The 20,314-nt window shown below is 40.2% G+C and overlaps 4 protein-coding genes across 10 annotated transcripts; 2 read left to right on the top strand and 2 right to left on the bottom strand.

The window, feature by feature from the left end:
• The first annotated feature begins 1,992 nt into the window (after nt 1–1,992).
• Nucleotides 1,993–7,434, top strand: LOC119545949 (protein daughterless). Its single transcript, XM_037851905.1, has 2 exons — nt 1,993–2,405; nt 4,683–7,434. The coding sequence occupies exon 2, from the start codon at nt 4,696–4,698 to the stop codon at nt 6,814–6,816; it is 2,121 nt and encodes a 706-aa protein (XP_037707833.1). The 5' UTR covers nt 1,993–2,405; nt 4,683–4,695; the 3' UTR covers nt 6,817–7,434.
• Nucleotides 7,435–9,010: 1,576 nt separating this feature from the next.
• Nucleotides 9,011–11,707, bottom strand: LOC119545950 (malate dehydrogenase, cytoplasmic). The gene is made up of 2 exons (XM_037851906.1): nt 11,571–11,707; nt 9,011–10,105 (listed from the first exon to the last, which is right to left on the bottom strand). The coding sequence occupies exons 1-2, from the start codon at nt 11,571–11,573 to the stop codon at nt 9,095–9,097; spliced, it is 1,014 nt and encodes a 337-aa protein (XP_037707834.1). The 5' UTR covers nt 11,574–11,707; the 3' UTR covers nt 9,011–9,094.
• A 449-nt stretch (nt 11,708–12,156) lies between these two features.
• LOC119546413 (putative uncharacterized protein DDB_G0291608) lies at nt 12,157–18,761 on the top strand. 7 transcript variants are annotated; one of them, XM_037852678.1, is made up of 17 exons: nt 12,159–12,408; nt 13,421–13,601; nt 13,661–13,774; nt 13,841–13,990; nt 14,047–14,142; nt 14,672–14,890; nt 14,950–15,067; nt 15,123–16,037; nt 16,093–16,227; nt 16,469–16,504; nt 16,673–16,879; nt 17,005–17,283; nt 17,354–17,415; nt 17,509–17,572; nt 17,632–18,039; nt 18,386–18,538; nt 18,602–18,761. In XM_037852678.1, the coding sequence occupies exons 2-17, from the start codon at nt 13,497–13,499 to the stop codon at nt 18,736–18,738; spliced, it is 3,198 nt and encodes a 1,065-aa protein (XP_037708606.1). In that variant the 5' UTR covers nt 12,159–12,408; nt 13,421–13,496; the 3' UTR covers nt 18,739–18,761. The 7 variants fall into 7 exon arrangements, with proteins under 7 accessions (XP_037708605.1, XP_037708603.1, XP_037708601.1 ...); XM_037852677.1 differs by having other exon boundaries at nt 12,157–12,408; nt 14,047–14,133; nt 14,950–15,031; nt 18,386–18,761; XM_037852675.1 differs by having other exon boundaries at nt 12,157–12,408; nt 14,047–14,133; nt 14,950–15,043; nt 18,386–18,761.
• Nucleotides 18,762–19,151: 390 nt separating this feature from the next.
• On the bottom strand, nt 19,152–19,988 carry LOC119546416 (U6 snRNA-associated Sm-like protein LSm4). Its single transcript, XM_037852681.1, has 4 exons — nt 19,908–19,988; nt 19,805–19,846; nt 19,639–19,737; nt 19,152–19,510 (listed from the first exon to the last, which is right to left on the bottom strand). Exons 1-4 carry the CDS (start codon nt 19,908–19,910, stop codon nt 19,193–19,195), a joined length of 462 nt encoding a protein of 153 aa, XP_037708609.1. The 5' UTR covers nt 19,911–19,988; the 3' UTR covers nt 19,152–19,192.
• Nucleotides 19,989–20,314: the final 326 nt, after the last annotated feature.

Here is a 20,314-nt window from a genome sequence, read left to right as displayed (position 1 = left end):
TCAAGATTTAGAGTCTAAATTTTAGACGAACACTGCAGATCCTACTTAAATAACCAAAAAAAAGCCACTTTACCGTATTTACCAGCTTACCCTAGCTTACGTCACCCCAATCCAAGCCTAAGCCCACTGAACAATACCTGCACCCCACCTTACCCTTGCTTCAAAACCTATTAAATTAAATGCCTTGTTGATTCCCCGAATTAGCTACATAATTTGATTAAGAATCGCATATATCCGATGATCCGTTCTGATATCAGAAAAGTACAGCTTTCGTCAGCTGTTAGTAAAGCAAAGTACGTTTTCCTCTGTTTTTCGCTATGCAAATTTTGGTCCTGTAACTCTAGATTTGTCGAAAATGGCAAAGCAAACGAAAAAATGTAAGCAAGGTGCTGCCAATTTGCAGCTGGGGCTCATAAAAACTTATAAAATAAAGATATAAGGGTCACAAAAAGGGCGGAAAATCGGATCCAACCACATGACCGGTTCGGTAAAAATAAATGAAAGTCATCTTGCCAGATGATCGTTGGGGCTAAACATCTGGGGTTGAAAAGAATTCCCCAAATAATGCACAGACAAATTTTTTAAAAATTGTTTTTTGGTGACAAGATTCTTGAACAATTTGTTTCAAATCTTTAGGTCTTATGGTTGAGGCTGGGAATTGACATATTTGATGTACATAAGAAATCTGTCCGGACTAAGCGCTATCCGGCCAGTGTCAAATTTAATGACACCATTTCTTTTGTTTTCAATTTAAGCAATATCTTTTGTTTTTTGTTAAACTTCCGAAACTGAATTTAGTTATGTTTTAAATTTTTTCCATACTTAAGTCTGTTCAAAAATATATGGAAAAGTTGCGGTGGACTTAACATATTTAGTAAATATTATTTAAAATATTTGCGTTGCTTTTTAGTGTAATTGTTAGAGTTTTTGAAACAGCTGATCATGTACTTTAAAGTTTTTTATGTAAAAAATTGGTTGAGTTTGTTGACAATTCAAAAAGGATTGATTAGATAATCCGCTAAGGGCCGACTTCTTGAGTTCCGGCTAACATTTCTCAGACAGATAAAGTCTCTGCTAAGAAAATTTGGTTTTCTCGGGCGTCAGTCTGAGAGTTAATCTGACAGCGTCTCAGACTCAATGCTAAGAATTTGCTGTTCGACTAAATGACAGCTGATTTCACAAAACCTACTAAGATGAAATGTTTCAATCTCACCTAAAAACAGCTGATGCAATAATTAAAGCAAGCCCTGTGTTGGCGCTTTCCACCTCAGTTTTGTTATTAATAGCACTCTGCCATTGTTTCTCGTTCAAATAAATGAAAGGTGTTGGGAAACCCTATTTGCTTTTATGACAAGTTTATCTGGTTATTAACTTTTTCGAAGAGATAGCTATTGGGGATTTTGTCAGGGACTCCAGAAACCGGGCTTATGGCAAATATGTTTGTGTATATTGTATATTTCCAGCAGCAAATTCTATTACCAAAGCCTCTTAAAATAGGTTTTTCCCCCCTAAATAAATATAATATTCATATTTAAATAATTGATTCTTTAGGTTCTAGATTTATTTTGTGTCCTAAATTAGTTACTTTCATCATTATTTTTAAGTATAAAAAAAGTAACACCATTCCGAGAGAATTACTTTAAAAGTTATAAACTTGTATTTAGTTTTAATATCCAAAGTATTAATCCAGAGCAGTAGCTACTCGGTTGGTGTGTATATTTCCATCTTTTGCGAGCAGAACAAGAAAATGTTATATGTATTCTTAGTACCTACTTTAAAAACGCGTGTGGAGGGAGCACTGCCTATAGCCACAAAGTAGCTACTGCTCTGCGTTCTGAAAACTTTATACGAAAATAATAAAAAAAAATTTTAATTTTTAGCGGGAAACGCGTTTATAGTGTAAACGGTACGTTGCAGTTTTATGGATTTGTGTGGCAGCCCGTCTATCGAAATGCCTATCGATTCTTATCGAATCGCAACGCTACAGATGACGCACGAAGAGAACAAAGATGGCGATCCCGAGCACACGAAAATTAAAACGAGCTGAATGATAAATAAAGAATTTTGTACTTATAGTTGAAATTCGCATAAGCGCAGTGAAATAAATGAATTAATAAAAGTGTACTGCATATTTACAATGTGTAAGAGAAAAGTTTATCACAAAACGGTTTATTTTAGCTGTGCATTTTAACAAGATCCCAAAACACATAATCTTACTAGTTGAAGTTGACTGGACGACATAAAAAAAAGTTGGGTAAATTTACCAAGCGCTATACAATACATAAGGATTCTCGGTGTATTATCCAAAAAAGATATGCATATGTAATACATAGGCTGGTGGCTCAACGTCAACACTCGCTGCAACAAAAGGAATTGCATACATAGAATTAACAGTGGATATTAGGGTGAGTACTTTTCACGAAATGTATTTTAATCAGGTTCAGGGTATGTTTTACAGCCTTTTCCCTGCACTTTTTGTGGTGCGGATAGACCTGCTTACGTTTATTTGTTGAATGTGTGTATATACCAGTGGATATACATCGTTATGTACGAATTAATTCCACTTAAATGTATGTGGATACCATTTTCATGATTCTGCATACATACACATGTATGTATGTATATGTCCGAATGCTCGTAAACAAAGTAACTTCTTATGTATAAGCGAGTAAATAGGTGTTAAACGTAAGAGTTAACTTTATTTTTCGAGTGCTTGTTGATTCGCTCGCGAAGTAATTTTATTTTTAATTTTCCCGCAACGGATTCACGATTTTAATATAGCATGTACGTGTATATTTCATGTAAGTACCATGTACATGTGTTCATGGAAAAATGTTGTGAATCAGGTGTAGAAAAATTATAAGAATCTGTAATGTGTATGGTTTTTTAAAGTATTTTTTGTGATCTTTTTTTTTGTTTTTTATTCGGTGGTAGCCACAGTTTATTGTGATAAACATGTATTTTATTATCATAGATCGCGCAACTTATAAATACACATTTTAACCAAGTTATTATTGTTATGAGTAGGTTTCTTAGCTCTAAAAATTAGAAGTTTATGTCCAAAACATGTAATGGCAAAGGTCAGGTGCAAATTATGTTTTCTAAAACAAAAGAACGAATATTTACTTTTTTACTTAAAATAAGTAAATTGTTTATTTAAGAATTTTGTGAAAACAAATGTTGATAATATATCCTATCTATGTACATATGTGCAGGTTGTATCATATTTGCCACGCCCACTTTTTGGTCTGTACCCGAATTTGCCTTGTGCTTCTTGAATAAATTTAAAGTCAATTTCTAGAAGTAGTATTGTTATTTTATACCATTTTTAAATGTAACTTTCTTTGGTAAAAAATCAAGGTTAAGAATTAGGCAAACAATAGAAATTTGGATCAGTTTAAGCAAATAATTTCAAATATTTGATTCACGGCTTTTCTTTTCCCGCTTAATACTTATTCCAGCGCTAGAACATTTAGGTCATTTTTCATTTTATGGTAGTATTATGGTAGGCAAATATACATTAGCTAAAGATACATTCTTTCAGAAGTCAAAAAAATTAATAAACACTATTTTCTTACTGATTGCACATTACCTGTTGCATTAAATTATTTTTTTTAGGTATACATTTTAAAACTTTCAAAACAAAAATTTCAATGCGCTTTACTTTTTAAATCCTTGCAATAATAAAATACTTGTATTCAAGATGAATGGATAGTTACTTTATTAAAACCTGGGAATATTAACAAGTACATTTAGGACTAATTCTCAATGTTAATCTTTTAGTTGAAAGGATATAACGTATAGTGATATTTCTTATATTTTATATGTTTGCTCACCTTAGATTTATGGGAAATATAAACCCACATAGATAGATAAATAAAAGAAGATTTACAATTTTTAGTTGTGTTGGCAGTAACATAATTATAGGTCTACATATGGAGAATTATAATTATAGTCAAAAGTTGGAATTCTTTGGTGTGTACTACGTAAGTACATAATTACAAGTCCCAACCAAAGATATTTAAAAGTCAACGTGTTTGTGTTCAAAAACTCGATGATTTCGCTTTAAACATATTAAAACATGTTAGATCGAACACTACCACTGTAATCTTTTTTCTACAAGTAAATAGATATATTTAGATAGGGCTAGAATTGCAAAAACAATTGTCTATTTCTTACACCCTTAACTCGTAGAGAGTATCTGTTGGAAAGTATGTAACAGGCAGAAGATTCTCCATCCAAGATCGCTAGCCGAGTCGATCTAGCCATGTCCGTATGAACGCTGAGATCTTGGAAACTATAAATGCTAGATTATTGGGATTGAGCGTACTGATTTTATGCATTCCTACGCAATGCAATTTTGTTTCACTCAAGAACCACGCCCACTCCAACGCCCACATATTTTTTTAAAATTTTGTAAAACTGTAAGTGCAATTTGGTTTTGCTTATCAACTCAGACTATTTTAAAAGTTATAAGCAATTAATGTTTTCACGGCTAGGTGGAGCCAGTTCGTGAAATTGGAAACAGTTTGAAGATCTCCATCTACCTCACACTTCAAATGAGGTGATTTGAACTAACCTGGCAGTCCCCTTAAGCATTTGGTTCTTTGCTTCGACCGATCTCTTAATTTTATACAAGTAGACAAGGCAGCATAAACTTATGATACCCTGTTGTTTTGCAGATCTATTGCTGAAATGGCGACCAGTGACGACGAGCCGATGCACTTGTATGAGGTGTTCCAGAACTGCTTCAACAAGATAGCCAACAAGCAGCCCACGGGGACGGTTGGAGCGGATCGCGGCGGTGGCGGTGGCTACCACTCGCCGTACGGTAGCCTGGGCGTGGAGAACGGGATGTACCCCAGTGACTTCAACTCGATGCATGATGCCGCCAACGGCGGGAACAACCGATATGCCAACGCCTCGACCGTCGATCAGTATTTTGATTCAGCCGCCGCCGGCAGCGGAGGGGCGTGGTGCCAGTCGCAGATGGGCAGCGCCAATAGTTACATGGGCCAGGCGGCGTACCAGAACAGCGGACCGCTCTCGGGGCACTCCATGGACCAGCAGCAGGTGCACCAGCCGGACGGACTTGGCATGGGCGGAGGAGGCGGTGGCGGCGTCGCGGACGGGATGCACTGCCCGGTGTCGACGGCTCTGCCGCCAATGAGCTCTTTTCGCGCCAGCACCGGCGGCATCGGAGGACCTGGAGCCGGGCAGCAGGCACCAGTGAACGTTAATGTGAATCCCCCAGCCGTGTTCAACTCTCCGCAGGCCCACAACCATAACCATACAGTACAAGCACAGCACAGTGCACTGTCCACGGCTGGACCGCTTGGCCATCACTCGCTCAACCACACGCCGCACGCACATTCCCACACACTCCCGCTCCCGCACGCCCTCCCCCATGGCCATCCCCATCCACACCCCCACCACAGTCAGCAGAACAGTCCTGCCGTGCAGAGTTCGGATGCGTTCAGTGGTGCCGGGGCCAGTGTGAAGGTGGCCGGAGCTGGTAATTCCTCGGCAGCGGCCCTGCGGCAACAGATGTACATGCCGGCGGATCAAAGTATTAGTAGTTTCGGCTCGAACCCCTCCACGCCCGTCAACTCGCCGCCGCCGCTGACACAGTCGGTGGTTGGCGGCGGAGAGCCGTCCGTGTCCGGCGGCGCTGGTTGGGGACATTCGGTGCTAAATGGCGGACCCAGTTCGAGTTACGCCAGCGAAATGGTTCCTGGGTCCAGCCTTCACACCATGGCCTCAGTGTTCCAGGGAGTTCGCATGGAGGAGCGACTGGACGACGCCCTGAACGTGCTGCGGAATCATTGCGAGCCCGAGATGCTGGCCGGCGTCAATCAGACGCTGGCCTCGATCGACAACATTGACGCATTGTCCTCGTTTGTGCCCAACTCGCCGTCGCATCTGGGAAGCGGTGGAAACGCTGGCTCAGTTAGCAACACGTCCAATGCAGCCCTGGTGCACGAGGTTCTGGCCTTGGGCGCAGCTGCCGCCGGCACATCCGGCCAGTCTGTGGGCGGCGGGGCCGGAAGTCTGGCCAGTCTGAAACTGGATCGCAGTGCGTCCACGTCCTTGACCAAGCAAACGAAAAAGCGGAAAGAGCACACGGCCATTAGCAATTCGGTTCCGGCGGGAGTCTCTACCACCTCGAGTTTGACCAGCCTTGACATTTCGGACACGAAGCCAACCAGTTCCATTGAGTCGTCGAATTCGGGAATGCAGCAGCACTCGCAGGGCTCAAAAGGTTCGAAAAGACCGCGACGCTACTGCTCCTCGGCGGACGAGGACGACGACGCCGAACCGGCGGTGAAGGCCATTCGCGAGAAAGAGAGGCGACAGGCGAACAACGCCCGCGAACGTATCCGCATTCGGGATATCAACGAGGCGCTGAAGGAGCTGGGTCGCATGTGCATGACGCACCTGAAGTCCGACAAGCCGCAGACGAAGCTGGGCATCCTGAACATGGCCGTCGAGGTGATCATGACGCTGGAACAGCAGGTGCGCGAGCGCAATCTGAATCCGAAGGCGGCGTGCCTGAAGCGACGCGAGGAGGAGAAGGCCGAGGACGGCCCCAAGCTAAGTGCCCAGCATCACATGATACCGCAGCCGCAGCAGGTGGGCGGTGCGCCCGGGAGCAGCTACCACAGCCAGCCAACGCAACTTGTGCCGCCGGCGCAGACCATTAGCACCATGACCATATCCCTACCCGTTAACCAGGCCAACAGCGGCCTGCCACCCCACTTGCAGCAGCAGCAGCAGCAACAATCACAGCTCGGACACGCCCAGCTTCCGCAATAGCATGCACCACCCAGGAACCCCTTCTGGAAATCGTCGTCGTCCCTCTCTTCCATAAAAACCGAATGTATTGAAGGCTCCGCGGCCAAGTACTCAGATAACTTGGAACTGGAGAATCAGGTTTTAAGCAATATGTTCTGGCGTTGTCGTCCTCCCAAATTGCAACCACAACCCCTACAAAATGTACAACACTTTTAACACACAACAAAAGTAAATGAGATAAAACGAAAACAAACGCCCAAATGATTGCCAATCCACACACACAGAATTGCTCTTTTTAAAACGATTGTATATAGCTGTTCCATTATGTTTAACCTGGGAAGATCTTTTTCGTTTTTTAGAATGTTTGATTTAATAATTATTTGTTTTATTTTGTGCGATATCACCGTAGCCATATTTTTTATATACAAATACATGCATACATAACGACATAATTAAGTGAAAATAGTTTTATAATAAAAAAAACACAACACATAGACTTACTTCTATATATTCCCGAGAGCTAAGGAATAAATATGTCCATATTAATATTTTATATTGCGTTACAATGTTCTTCTTATGTGATTACAGAGAAAATTTGCACATAACGGTAACCACGGAATAAATCGTTATCTAAGATTAGCTGGTAATTGTTGTAGTATCTTAAGGCTTCAAAGAGACACGTTCACGTGTTGTATAATTTAGTTAATTATATTTTTCGCTAGGGTAGGGCAACCGGAATTAAAAAAATGATGCCATTATAATCTTAACTGAAATTGAAGAGCGAAGCCAATGTAATTCCCCCGAATGTATGACATGGAGAAGTGTATTTTATTTTACAGCGACAACGCTAAAACTCAACAGCAGACTCTTTAAGGCACTGAATTCATTTAAAGCGAAACGAAAACTTTCTCGGTGGTTTTCAGTCTGTCTTTGCCCGATAATTTTTAGCTTTCGTATATTTTACACCGCTTACATACTTCATGAAACTATTTACCTGTACAATTTTAGACTTCTTGACTTCATTGATTTCGTTATGAATAAATGGTATAATATAATGTTTATACCTAATAATATATGGTTGACCTGTCGATTTATTGGTTTGTTGACTTCAAGGTATCAACCAGATATAAAATATTGAAATGTCCAGCAGCATTCCTGGGAGCTACAAAGAATGATAATCGTCATCGAGTAAGCAAGGATCTTTAAGGCACATCACAGAAGTGTCGTCCTTACTATATCTAGAAGGCACTGCAATTTAAAACTATCTTACCAATACCCTAAAACTTCTTGAGGAAACTTTGTTGAGGTTTGTACACAGCTATCAATGCTCTTCATCCTATTATTTTGTTAGGTGGTGCATATCATTTTCAAAACTTGTCGAGTCTGCATCCTGCAACTGCGATTACTACAATTCGTCTAAAAAAAAAACAGAACTATTGGCAATAACAACACTTGGTTTTTGCATCACGATAATGTACTGGCTTACATTTCTTTTGTTCTTCGTGACCATTTCGTCAAAAATTTGACGCACATCGTTCCGCGCTGAAGGCTGATGGCCGAAAAGGGAACAAATTTGGCATGTTTCGAGGACTGGAGAAAACATTGGCATAAGTGTATTTTATCGGGAGGGGATGAAGTTAATTTAGAAGAATAAAGATTTCTTTGCGGAAGATCATCCGTAAATTCTTTAGTAGCCCAGTCCCACAGGTTCTAAAACACGAAACAGCGGTCCAAAAATATTTTTTATCGATCACTACAATGTATTAAAATTATGTTTTCTATTTTGTACTGCTGATCAAGCAATTCTACATATGATATCCATGTACTGTACAAGTAAAAGTGCTCAAAAACCGTTCACATAAATTTGCAGCATGAAATTTGAACTCAGACAAAGAGAACGGAGAAATAATATTGTGATCAGCACAGATCAATTGATCGCTGCGAATTCTGTGTAGTCTCTCATTTCAAAAACTGCAAAACGACAGGTGCATTACAACGAAAAAGTGTTTGTTAAAGAGAAAATTAGTTTTTTAGCTCAATCCTTCATTCAGAGACAAGATATTTTATAAAGTCTCACCAAAGCAAGCATTCCTAGTTTTGCAGCTTGAGTTTCTTGTTCTAAAAATCTCGTACAGGTTGTTCATTAATAACAATCAATTCACTTTAATTAACATTCCATCTTTCCAATTAATTCGTTGTTCCAAACAATACCCAAAGTTATTTACAAATTTTTTTATTGCCATGAACTTGGTTCCTAAATGCACAACTATGAAGTTAGTAATTAACGTTTAATGTCGCATTACAAGTTGGACACACTCGAGTCCAGAACGGAGAGAGCCTCGTCCTTCTCCTCCTGGAGTTCCTTGCCGGTAACGCTTAACTTATTCTTGGCGAAATCGCTGAGGGTCAGGCCAGAGACGATTTTCCATTGCTTATTCTTGATCTCGACGGGGAACGAGAAGATCACGTCCTTGGGCGAGTCGTAGCTGCCGTCGGAGAAAACACCCATGGAGACGAACTGGCCGGGAGCCGTGCCGTTCCACCAGTCGTGCATGTGGTCGCAGGCGGCCTTTGCTGCCGACATGGCAGAGGACATTTTGCGGGCCGCGATGACCGCTGCTCCGCGCTTCTGAACGGTTTCTACAAAGGATCCCTGCAGATATGCGGTGTCGTTAACCGCCTCCACCACGGACTTGGAGGCTCCATTGACGGTCACCTTGCCCTGGCCAGCATCGGGATACTGAGTGGAGGAGTGGTTGCCCCAGATGATGATGTTGCTAACAGCGGAAATGGGCACGCCCACCTTGGCGGCGATCTGGGAGGTGGCGCGGTTCTGATCCAAGCGGGTCATGGCGGAGAAGTTCTCGCGCGGAATAGATGGCGCGTAGGAGGAGCAGACCAGGGCATTGGTGTTGGCAGGGTTGCCCACAACCAGCACCTTCACGTCCTTCTTGGCGAACTTATCCAGAGCCTCGCCCTGGGTCCTGAAGATCTTCACGTTGGCGGAAAGCAAGTCCTTGCGCTCCATTCCCTCCTTGCGGGGCATGGCGCCCACGAGGAAGGCGGCAGAGACATCCTTGAATCCAACAGCCGGGTCGGTGGTGGGCACCACCTCGACCAGCAGAGGCAGGGCACAGTCGGCCAGTTCCATAACCACGCCCTCGAGGACACCGACCATGGGCGGAATGTCGAGCAGGTGCAAAACAATGGGCTGGTCCTTGCCGAACACCTCGCCGCGCGCGATCATGTACAGCAGGGAGTAGGCGATTTGGCCAGCAGCCCCGGTAACCACAACTCGAATTGGTTCAGCCTGGATATAGAGTTAAGAGAGAATCATTTATTAGGTGCGTTTGCAGACGATTTGGACTTATTTTCCGGGTTATAAAGTGGCACTCAAAAAAAAGTAGGTTTTAAACCATTACCATTAGTCGAAAAAAAAACAATGTTTATGTAAAATTGAAATGTGAAAAAGATCGATTTCGAGTTTAACCGCTACCAAATGCATTTTTATATTTTTTAAATCCAAATAAATAATTTTTTAAATATAATAAATATTGCGATTTATCAAATTGGGTAACACATCTTTTAAGATATACGTATACTTGTATAAATCCTCTCTAGAACAACAAATTGAAAATGCTATGTTTAGATGCAGCTAAGCTAATTATACTTTAATAGGGGGCGAATTTTTCATCCAGCCTTTGCCTTTGGTATTATATTTTATTTTTAGACGCTTTTCACAGCTTGAATATGCGAAAAATTCAACCTTCACAAACATCCAGTTCGCAATTACAGAAAAAATCCCATTTAAGTGTAATCTCGCAACTAGTTCAAATATGATAGTAAATAGCAAGCAAATACAACGCTATTTTAATGTTGTTATTATTATTAAGTGGGGGCATATCTCGTAGTTTACGAGAGATAAAGGCTATACTTTATACATTATTATTGGGAAAACCAAAGTTTACCATATATTTAATCTAGGGCTATATGGTCTGGTCTTAAATATTATATGACACAGGTGCTTTCTTAATTATTCTTTGGTGCATTTCCCACCCACCCTTCTTACGCAATCTCAGTAAATCCTTTTCTAAGGGGGAACTAAAGTAGGGCACTTGTGGCAATTGACCTCTATTCATGTTTTCCATTATTCAGAGGCAAGGAAGAAGTGTCCTTGCTTAAAAGACGCTGAATCCTAACGTTTTAAGGATTGCTTTCTTCATACATATAACACAAAATTCTATTAACATCTTAAAACGCGTCACTGGAAAATATACATATGTAGCCATTTGCTAATTACTGGAAGCGTAACCTTACAGTTCACCATTTTGATAAGATAAGCCAAAAATTTGGTCTGCATGGACTTTGGGTTACAGATTCAATCATCTCATAGTTTATATAAGCCCTATCTGCTCCGGGAAAAGCTCATACATACATATAAAAACATTTTTATCTCTGTCAATTGCCAATTAGCCTGCACTGGAAAGCATTTGATGCTCTTTGGGACTTCTGGACATCATCCATTTGTGCATATGAACGTATTTACGTCACAGTGGGCTCCAAAGATTAGCATGGAGAGGTCGAATGAATGTTAAATTTCCAGAAAAAATATTGCCAACATGTACGCATACCTTCATAACTACACTTTATTGGACATGGCGGCCTGCATGTATATGTACGTTTGCATGTTTTTCACATTTGGCAATTATCGTAAATTATTAATAATAATTTGATACTATATGTATGTTCACCAAAATTAATGCCGGCAAGCTTACCATTTTATAATTTCACAGGTGCAACGCTCCACGGACGAACTTCAAGTAAAAACGTAAATAGGGATCGCCAAGAGGTAACCTGTTACTTTTCACAATTATTTTCAAGTCACTGCTTTCTTGTTAAAAGTAGCCGTGACGCTATCGCGGTACGAATAATGCATCGCGTCTTTTGGTCGTATATCGATTAATTTATTAAATATTAAAGTAGAATTCACTTTTAAAGTATTTGTCTTATTTTTTAAGCGCTTATAAAAACCAAAATTTGGATAATACTCAAATTCGTTTTTAATTTAATTTTGTTTCTTGTACATTTCAACAATTAGGTAAATAACTTTTATATGGTTTAGATATTAAACATAAAAATTATAATAACAGTGTAATCAAAAAGCATAAATCAATATTAACATATTTGGTGGTGACACAAAAATCTCTTTAAGAATTTCGGTAAAACACGTATTTCTGTTTACGTTCATTTCACCCGAATTTCGCTTCAAGAGATTTCTGTCACCACCGCTATCGAAGCACTGCATTCGAAAGAAATGGTATTTTCGTCGACTGCGCTATCGATAGTTCAATTCGATTCCTGAACTTATATCGAATGTTTCGTGTGGAAAAAAATTGAAGTCTTTAATTTGGCGAATTCATTCGTTTACTTTGCGTTTATTTTTAGCCTTAGTACTTTCGTTTGATACGTTTGCTACCAAGTATTTATACAAATTATAGAGTGTTCAGAAACTCAATTTGAAATTGCGATTTCGATTCATCAACTATTCAGAGTGAATAAAGAAAAACCTACATCACACCTACAATCATACGTGTTACGTGTACATACATATGTGTATGTATATATACCCTTGCTTATGTACATTGTACATCCATCGTTTTTATTTCCTATTTGCCTTTTGTTATCCATGAAAATCGATGTATTTACCGATTTTGATACGTGTTAGTGAGTTACCATAACTAATAAACAAAAAAACCCAACTTAGTGTGGTCGTAAATAATTATAGCGTAAACGATGTACGCTTGAGTACATAAACGCTTGCATATGTGTGCATATACAGTGGATTAACAAATTGCTGATGTACAACTAATAAATGGTTTTTCAATGCATATGCGAATATCGATGCCAATTTTTTGAATTCTTTGTGAAATCTGCACAATTCACATGTCGCCATATTCACACAGATGTCCGGTTATTAAACTCTGTAAAACACTTTCTTTTTTTCTTGTTTTTTTGAAGAAAGCTTACATATTTAACATGAGAACTCGATAATGTACGTATGTAAATTCGCAAATCTCGTTGATGTCTGTTATGAAAACTTATCCATATTTAAAAATACATTTTTGTTCGTTTGTCTGCGTAAAGAGACCGTCGGGCATGTGTGCGTCCCATTGTATGTACACAGAAGAATTACCTGGCAGTAAACACCTTCTTCAGGTAGCATAGAATTGTCAATTCACAGGGGTTGCATAAAGTCAACAATGCCACGAATATAATTGGCCAATACCAATAGGTAAACAACTTGAGAAAACCCCCAAACTATTAATTATAGCCTGAAATATGGATGTGATCGAAAGTCTAGCTACAGGTGCTAAATTCCGAAAACTTGTTTTCATGGTGTGCAAAATATTGGCTATGTTTGGGTGATTCATACTACAAAGATATTAGTACGACGTAGACCTTAGATCAATGGGATATCAGATGAAGCACCTCCTGTACATGAAATAAAAAACTATTCAAGTCAGTTTTTAGAGTATAGGGTTTTGTAAAAGTTATCCTTGACTTTTAAAACCAACATACAAACGTCAGCTTAATATATAGTACTTTTTTTATTTACTTTGTACAGCTTGGTTCTCATCATTATCAACAGTTAATTAAAAAATTAATACTGCGAGCTCTTCACCACCAAAAATCACCTGAAAATGAACGGCCTGAGCAGCAATGATGACGCAGTCGAGTGCCCTTTGTGTATGGAGCCGCTGGAGGTGGACGATCTGACCTTCTTTCCTTGTACCTGCGGATACCAGGTAAGTGCTTCCATCCTAACCATCAGATCAGTGGGGAATTCAAGTGCATTTGCTTGCAGATTTGCCGCTTCTGTTGGCACAGGATCCGCACGGATGAGAACAAGTTGTGTCCAGCATGCCGAAAGGAATATCCAGAGAATCCAGCTGACTTTAAGCCGTTATCACAAGAAGAAGTAAGTTTGGGTCAATCCACAATATCAACATCATCCTGTAACCTGATTCTATTTCCCAAATCCCAGATGATTGCCTTCAAGTCCCAGAAACGCCAAAGGGACCAACAACGAAAACAAAAGATCACCGAGAACCGAAAACACTTGGCCAACGTTCGTGTGGTCCAAAAGAACTTGGTGTTCGTTGTGGGCTTACCACCTCGACTTGCTGACGCAGACGTATGTTGACTTCTCACCAGCATTAACTGAAGTCCCACTCACGATTGTCCTTTCAGATACTAAAGAAACACGAGTATTTTGGTAAATATGGGAAAATTCATAAAGTCGTTATAAATCCAAGTACCACGTATGCCGGGGTCCAGGTAAGAGTTGTAAGATTCAATTATTTATTACCTCTATACATTGATATGGCCAAGCGCCAATACCCGAGTTGCTCAGTCATTTTTAGGTGGTTTCTATGAAAACTTAATGGCACGTTTTCAAAGAAACTGAACAGTTTAACGAATACCGAAAATTGTTTTCAATTAAAATGAATTTGAACCTTTTGTTATTAGCTGCTCTGGTAAGCGAACAACGTAGAAATATCGTTTTAATACAAATTTTTGAAAATTATTTAAGAAGCCCTTATATTAATCTATTTTTTTAATTTTTTAGGCAAAATTGTGTGCGAAAGCAAAAACTTTTTGTTATATATTATTAAAAGGGATAAGAATTACGGTTCTGTTCCTGCGCTTTTGCCCATACAAGAATGGAATTGAGAATAACCCTAACAGGTGTTTTTAAAATCTAACATTTGCTCGTCGTGCTTCCTATAAAACTACGAGGGTATCCAAGTTTTCGGTCTTCCGAATCCTGCTGCTTATTGTGATGTTATGCTTATTCAAATTTTACACTTTAAAGGGTCCATCCGCTTCTGCCTATGTCACATATGTTAATAACTCGGATGCTTTGCGGGCCATTCAAAGCGTCAACAACATTATGATAGACGGGCGGCTCATAAAGACTAGCCTGGGGACTACTAAGTACTGCAGCCATTTCATGAAAAACCAGCAGTGTCCCAAGGGCGACTGCATGTACTTACACGAACTGGGAGATCCCGAGGCCAGTTTTACTAAGGAGGTAACTGCCGAAATCGCCTTTAATTGTCCCATAACCTAATGATGTGTGTTTTTTTTAAGGAAATGCATCAGGGAAAACATCAAGAGTATGAGAAGCGTTTGCACGATACTCTAATTGCCTCATTCGGACCGAATACAGCAGGTATTATAAATGGTAATGGAGCTTCTAAAGCAAATGGTAATTTCCGCCCAAGCAGCAACTTAATGACTTAATAATGTCTATCCCCAATCAGCCGCGATTCCATCGTCCTCGTCAGCGTCATCCTCGTCGTCTGGATCGGGTACGAATGCTTCGAGTGCAGCCAATGGCCAGCAAAAGGAGGCCTGGCCCAGTTTATCGGTCTCGCCCATTAATGGCAGGGAGGCGACCGCGAGTGCGAGCAATTCCAGTGGGAAGAGCAAACGGGAGAAGCTGCGCAACGAGAAAAGACACGAAAAGAACAAATCGAAGAACAAGAACAGCGGCAACACAAACTCCAATGCCTCGAACAAGGAGAACTATGTTCCCGAGTCGCGGGGCAGCACAAGTACTGAGACATTCGCAGAGGCCCCAGCGGATGCACCAGCTTCCACGAAGCCTGAGCCGCAGCAAAGCTCTAGCAATCGATCGAGGGCAGATCGTGGAAAAGATCGGGCCTCCAATCACGCAGCTAGTGCAAAGGAACAGAAGAAGGGCAAGGAGCCTGCTCCTGCACCCGCAGTAACTAAACAGGTGGAGAGAATTGAGCCGAGCGAGAGTACAATAACACAAAAGAAGACGGAAGTAATCGAAAGCTGTGAAGATAATTTACCACAAAAGAGATTAGCTGGAACAAACGTTCAAAGATCTGTGAGCTCCTGTAGCGAAAATAGCGATGGCCACGTCTCGGAGAGTAGCTTAAGTGAAAAGAGTTTACCTGGTGATTATTCCGATGAGAAGTGCAATAGTGTGAATTCTGAAAGCCACCAAGAAAGTGTGAAAACTCAGGAAGAAGCCGAAAAGAGCAACGAGGCTATTGTCGATGATGAACCGGTTCTGACAGTATCTAATTCCTCGGAGGACACTAGCCCCGCTGTAGTGGAGTCTAGTAACGAGAAAGATGGAGGATCCCTAGCCGACGATCCAGTCGACCCCTCGAGCCTGGCGGATAATGGAAGCAGAGTGACTGGTACGTTAGCTAATGTTCTTACGCAGCCATCCCTTACTCAAACTGTTACTTACAGATGCGCTGTCTAAGCTCAACATTTTCGCTGACACGCCCAGCTTCTTCACATCGTCATCATTCCAGCAAGTTCCCTTAATAAAGAATAAGCTAGATTTGGAAATGCGACAGTCTCATTTACCAGACTTGGTCAACGGTAAGTGGCGAATCATTAGAAAATTGTGAATAAAGAGTGTTTTTTAAAACTTCCGCCAGGATAGCAACCGAATTCTTTTTGATGTTTATCTTTGTTAGATAAATGTAAACCGAAATTTCGGTACTTATCTTAATCTCAAACCATTGCCTTTTATGTTTTTCAAGAACTAAAAATCTCCAATTAATTAATGTTGCTTCTTTTCTTATTTTTCGGTACCTAAAATATCCACGGGCAAACACAGATATTGATGGAATCCAAAAGGCATCAAATACGAACGGTAATTATATGTTTATATAGTATTATTTAGAAAATTTAACTGCATATAATAGTGTTAGAAACATCCATCGTTGGATGAATTTATTAATATATGTAGAGTAACTCCAATTACATGTTTTTGGGTCATTTTACTCACAAGCTACTATTCAATTATCTTTTTCGAAAACAGAGTGGGAAGAAGCTTTCAAAAATGTGATGATTCGCAACACTAGGCAAGTGGAGGAGCAACTACTTCAACAGCAACATCTGCAACAGCAGCAGCAGCATCACCACCAGCAAGTTTTGCAACAACAAGAGGAGTTCCTTCGCATGCACGAACTACAAAAACGCAACAATTTTGCGACAAATGTTTCACAAATCAACGGTCCTGCAAATGGTAAGTTGTATTTTCACTATTGTCTGTTTTATATATTTTTAATTTTACGCATCATGCATTTAACTGTAATTGAAAGTGAATTAAATAGTTAACCCAGTACTAAATACGTGAACTATATTTTTCAGATTTCCTTAGCCATTTCCAGGCAAACTCAATCGATTTAAATAGAGTTCAAGCCCAAGCACTTCTGCATCAACAGCTATTACAACAGCAGACCGGGGAAAATCTGTTTGGAGGAAACATGTCGAAATTCTTTGATTTTCATAAAATTCAGCAGCAGTCACACCATCAGTATCTTAATGGACACCCGCCTCAAATCAATGGAAACAGTGCTGTGCCTGAGCCACAACGAGTGGCGGCCTTCTTGGAAAACAATCGACTGAATTCGCCTTTTGTTGAAAATGGTACGTTCTATAATCCAAAAAACATTCCTGCTAACCGTCAGTAATGAAATGATTCTCGCAATTATCCCAGGACTTATTAATTCACAACAGCAACCTCAAAAGCCGAGGATGATGGGAATGTTTGAAAATCTGGTAAGAAATCCCTCTTGTTTTAAGTGAAAAACTGCTAATAACCTTTTGTCCAACCACATTTGTATAATACTATTTTTATTTTTATTTTTGCAGCCTCCTAATACGCAATCTCAGCAGAGTCGGTTCACACAGAACTCCATAGTCGACGATGACTTAGGTAAGACGTGGTTAATATCGATGTTCAATGTTTTTAATCAAACATTTTTCTTTTTAAAGGTTTTGACCCCTTTATTGAGACCCAAAAAGGACTGGCCGAACTGATGGAAAATGAAGTTGTTCAACAACAGAGTATTAATAATGAAAACTCCGGGCCGAAGCTTCCACCACCGCCCCAAATTCCCCCACATCAGCAACTGGTGGACAATATGCAGCGAGCTCGCATGCCGCCGCCAGGCTTCAACCACATGAACACCCTGGGCTTGGGTGGAGCATCCAGACTGCAGCACACTAGCAAAATGATGCCCTTCATGAACATGCCTGGCAACGGGGTGGGAAACAACGGCGCCCAGGGGCAGCACCAGTTGCCGATGGGTGCCAACTGGAATGCTCACTTGGCCATGCACCAAAACCCAGGTCAGCCCGTGGGCGACTCACAATTGCAGCATCCTATGGCTCACAACAAGGGTAAGTAATGGCCTAAACTAGGCCTTGTAATCAATAATTGTAGAATATCTATTTAATGTGGCAATTCATGTCCGTTTATCAGTTGCCTTGGGATTTTCATTTTCAAACTTAATTGAAGTTGTATACTTATGTTATAAAGCTGCCTGGATATGGCAAATATTTATAGCTTTATGGCTTCCAATACTATTTTTGCATTATTCTATGAGTTTTATCCTTAATTGTTTGTTTAGTCTTACACCAAACATGTGCAACATTCAGAATGGTCATACCCATTATTGATAAACATAGAAATCTCCTTTTAAATGCTTTAAGAATTTACTAACGATATACTCACTATTCCCTACAGTTTACAACAACAGTGATTGGACTACAATGGATCCGGCTATACTTTCGTTTAGACAGTTTTCATCCTTCCCACAAAACCAAATTCCCCCACATCCTCAACAACAGCAGGATATGTTTTTGCAGCATTTGGCTCAACAGCAAAATTCCCAGAGTGGTAAGTTTGTTAAAGCGTTGATGGATCAACAGCCGATTAAACATGCACCCCTTCTCCTTCCAGGTTTCAACAACCAGCCACAACTGCTTCCCATGGGGATGCCCAATAATTTGCTGAACGGACAACAGGCGCAGCCGCCACAGGTCAATGCCAATGTTCAGGGCATGCTTGAGTTTTTAAAAAGCCGTCAATTCGTTTAGCTACAATACATATAAATATTACATTTGTTTACCTGTACTCTTTATTAAATATTTCTTAAAGTAAAAATAGGCAAAATAAAATTCGAATATAATGAAACAACATGATACAAAAGACGGTCCAGTGAAATTTTGCATATTAAAGCATTTGTGGAGCCAGAATAAGACTTGAATTCCGACATAACGTGCCCGATGTCCACATGAATGGTGATTAAAGTCCGAAACGACCTTTCGGGGCTTTATCTGTTTGGCACTAATGCAAATCCCAGTGATTTTTCAAACTTCAAACCAAATCATTCCAATTGCGTGCTGGTTAAGAGACAGATACCAAGGCAATAAGTAGTAAAGAAAACCTCGTGATGTGAAAATATCGAGACTGTGTAAAAATGTCAACTTTTGAATAATAAATACGTGACTTTGAAAGGTTGAAAATAATTTATTACTACGGTCCAAGAAACTACTTTCTATTTTTGGCGGCGTGGGGCAGGCGATTCCCTTGACCAGCAGCTCCGCCAAGGCGCATCGCATTGTTTCCAGGACCTCCGTATCCCTGGCCAGGACGATTGCCGACGTTATTCCGGTTGCCACCAGGACGTCCGCCGCGTTGATTTTGCGACGCGTTGCCGCCGCGGTTTTTGTTCATCTCTGTGCGATTTCTCGACTTTGCCTGCGCGTCTTCCTTGACCATGTCGATCACTTCATCGGGAATCCGCAGGTATTTGATGGTACTTCCTCGGATGTAGCACTCGGGCATACGCCAAAAGCGGTCGCCATCCTGTAAAGAATATATTATTGTAACAATTGCGTGCTTCAATAATTCCAAAGTTGTTTATGCACCATATGTACAAAGTACATACACACATATGTACGTAGGCTTGTACACGCCGGCATTTGGAATATTACCTTGGAGGTGCAAATGACATCGCGCAGATTTATATTCATCCAAGAGTCGCAACTAACCAGATGACCATTGTATGTTTCACCATTTTTCAGCTCCACCAGCTAAATGCAAGTAAATTTGTAAATGGCTTAAAATGTGTAAAAACCTTTAATGCACAAAATGACTCACCATAGGGTGGCTCTGCGCCGTTTTTAATAGTGACAGTGGTAACTAAAAACGGGATAAAATTAAATATTTTTTATTTTATTTACCATAAAATAATTTTGCTTACCATTTTGTGAAATTAATCGATAAATACGGCGATGGCAAAAAGTCGATAGAGATTAGCACCAGTTGGAATGAAGGAATGTGGAACAAAAAAGTGGGGTGTTCTGAAATTCATTTTCTAGTTTTTATTCCGTCCTGTTTCAACTTTGATTTTGTATACATTTTCTGCAGTTCGAGTTACATTTTTGGGGTTTAAATTGTTTTTATAATATAATTCCACACCTCAGACGAGCTGAAGGCCTTAGCTGCAAGAGCTCTTAATTTAGTTAGCCCATAGTTTTAACTTTAAGCTAGCTTTACATAAATATAAATAAATAAATAGTTGTTGTTTTATGAGAAAAGGTGAAAAACAAATGTATTTTAATGGCGTTCTTAACACATATGTATGTACATCCAGAAATTAATCGGAGG

The sequence above is a fragment of the Drosophila subpulchrella genome, chromosome 2L (assembly GCF_014743375.2).
Source record: "Drosophila subpulchrella strain 33 F10 #4 breed RU33 chromosome 2L, RU_Dsub_v1.1 Primary Assembly, whole genome shotgun sequence".
NCBI classification, from domain to species: domain Eukaryota; kingdom Metazoa; phylum Arthropoda; class Insecta; order Diptera; family Drosophilidae; genus Drosophila; species Drosophila subpulchrella.
The sequence above is the reverse complement of the archived record's forward strand: the minus strand, read 5'-3'. Positions and strand labels throughout refer to the sequence as shown.

What these genes read in the sequence shown, in the direction of transcription:
- LOC119546413 (XM_037852672.1), top strand. Translation starts at nt 13,497, where the DNA reads ATGAACGGCCTGAGCAGCAATGATGACGCAGTCGAGTGCCCTTTGTGT. An exon ending in TTTACCAGACTTGGTCAACG is followed by an intron (nt 16,228 to 16,468) that starts GTAAGTGGCGAA and finishes GGGCAAACACAG; the next exon opens with ATATTGATGGAATCCAAAAG. An exon ending in AAAGGCATCAAATACGAACG is followed by an intron (nt 16,505 to 16,672) that starts GTAATTATATGT and finishes TTTCGAAAACAG; the next exon opens with AGTGGGAAGAAGCTTTCAAA.
- LOC119545949 (XM_037851905.1), top strand. Translation starts at nt 4,696, where the DNA reads ATGGCGACCAGTGACGACGAGCCGATGCACTTGTATGAGGTGTTCCAG.
- LOC119546416 (XM_037852681.1), bottom strand. An exon ending in CGGCGCAGAGCCACCCTATG is followed by an intron (nt 19,738 to 19,804) that starts GTGAGTCATTTT and finishes ACTTGCATTTAG; the next exon opens with CTGGTGGAGCTGAAAAATGG. An exon ending in ATGTCATTTGCACCTCCAAG is followed by an intron (nt 19,511 to 19,638) that starts GTAATATTCCAA and finishes TATTCTTTACAG; the next exon opens with GATGGCGACCGCTTTTGGCG.